General features: G+C 36.5%; 1 protein-coding gene across 1 annotated transcript; it reads right to left on the minus strand.

Annotated features, from left to right (window-relative positions):
* Positions 1–807: 807 nt before the first annotated feature.
* Positions 808–1,305, minus strand: LOC118050502 (uncharacterized). Its single transcript, XM_035060864.2, has one exon. The coding sequence runs from the start codon at positions 1,303–1,305 to the stop codon at positions 808–810; it is 498 nt and encodes a 165-aa protein (XP_034916755.1).
* Between the last annotated feature and the right edge of the window lie 865 nt (positions 1,306–2,170).

The following is a 2,170-nucleotide window of genomic DNA, read 5'->3' on the forward strand; positions in this document are numbered from 1 at the left end:
CATGCTGTTGATATATATATATATATATATATATATATATATATATATATATATATATATATGAGCAGCAGCAGCAAGCACAATTGAGAGCCAATGCTCCATTATATCTGGACAGAGGCGGTGGCCGAACCGCATTATAAAAAAATATGACGTGTATCCTTGTCTCTCCAACGGGCAAACAGACGGTGACCAACCCACCCGCCGCACACGACATTGTATGACATAAAAAATGCAACATTACTTGATCATATGGAAATTAACTATCATGAGTTCATGATGAAGACATTAATATTGCAAAGGCATAAAGAGAACACTTCATCGTAATTGTGAACTGGGAATGTTTGCCAGCCCCAAGTAGAAAAAAAACTCTACTTTATTTGCCTTCGTGTCATGCCCATCCACTGGAGTTTTGAACCAGTCCAACTTTCATGGTGTATGGTCAAGGTGTTTACCAGTCAAGGCATAATTATGTATTAACGGGGATATATTTAGTTAGTCTAACACATTTGAACAAATCAACACTCTTTTTTTTTTTTTTTTTTTTTTTCTGGATCATGATGCACACCCCTGATTTCTTTGGATCTTAATGAATTGTATTCATTCAAGGCATTCTAGCACCAAACCTTTGAAATTAAGTATTCAATTCGATTTATTACAAAACAAAAACACGAACGGTACATGTGACAAAGCTGGAAGACAAGCCATAACAGACACTGCGAATACCGATGAAAAACACAAGAGATCAAGGAGGTTTGACATGTGAAGATGGAGGGGAACTTCAGGCCTCCTTCTGCATCTTTCCTTTTCTTAAAACGCCCTAGTAGGAGCTCTTTTAGAAACAGCATAGTTTCTGCTTCTGGGATAAACATGACCAGTCTTAGCCTTGACATCCTGATCTTCATCAAAGTCGCATGATGTTTCTTCGTCGATCCTTCCAATAGCAACGCTGCGACTCCTAGACAAATTGTCTGCTACTTCAGCTGCAGATTTTTGATCACGAGTAATATATTGCTGTCTTGCACGAACATCCATGTTGTTGCTACGTCCTAAAGTACTCCTTGTGGATGCAGCCCTTATAAGCTCCCTGTAATCATCATCGAAGTGGTTTGATTTCGAGGAGCTGACACTGTAGCTGCGAGGCAAGTTATTAAGATTTCCTGTAGGGTTACTCATCACATAAACCTGGTCTGAGTATTCGGTCATGCCTTTCATGTAGAAGTCCCGGGCGCTGGTCAAAATCTTGAGGGGCACCTTCAGAATCCTTTTCAGTTTGCTCTCTTTGCTAGGCTTCTTATTGGTAGCCATCTTTTCCGAAGTGTGAATGGATTGAAGTGATAATAAATACAGGTTTTTATGGGAGATAATGGAAGCAAGAAATGAGAAATAGCAAGAAGAAGAAGAAGAAGATAAGAATTTAGAAGGGAAACTCACTCAAAAGCCGTCATTATCTCCTTGTGGACTCCGGAGATGAACCGATAGATTGATGGGTATATATTTGCAGTTGCGGGGATTGGAAGGCAAATATATATGGAATTACTGGGGGCTGATTATATGATGTCAATTGCTAATTTACTATATATGAAACGCTGGCCCATATAGTTAATTAATATATATGTTCCACTAAAAACCCTTAATGAAACCTTGGTCAAGAAAAAATCAAATTAATAATTTTTTTTCAATCACAATTTCAAAAACTATAGAGAATGTCAAATATACACTTAAGAGCTTTCATATTAAATCCACTAATTATGTTGGAGTAAGAAAATAAATTGTATTTATGAAACAACATGATTGTATTTGTTTATAATAAAAAGAGAGAAGAATGATATTGAAAATAAAATTTCCTGTAACCACGCTGTAAGTATAGTTATTTTATAATATGTGTGAGTATTTAATCAACCCATTAATTTTGGCACGTTTTCAAAGTAATTAAGCCAGACCATAGATAAATGAAAAACTGCTAGCCCTAATAGAAACGGCGCCACACAAAAAGAAAATCCAACGATTGTTTTTCTAAAATGAAGAAATATAATTCAGAAGGACGGCACCTGCGGTCTGATCCATGCTTGGTTTTTCCCTCGTGTTGTTGGAAGAAAGCAACATTTTTCTTATTCCTCGTCGAGTCATAATGGTTGAAAAATGACTCTGATTTTTTTCTTATCATTGGACT

Source organism: Populus alba, chromosome 7, assembly GCF_005239225.2.
Source record: "Populus alba chromosome 7, ASM523922v2, whole genome shotgun sequence".
NCBI classification, from domain to species: Eukaryota; Viridiplantae; Streptophyta; class Magnoliopsida; order Malpighiales; family Salicaceae; genus Populus; species Populus alba.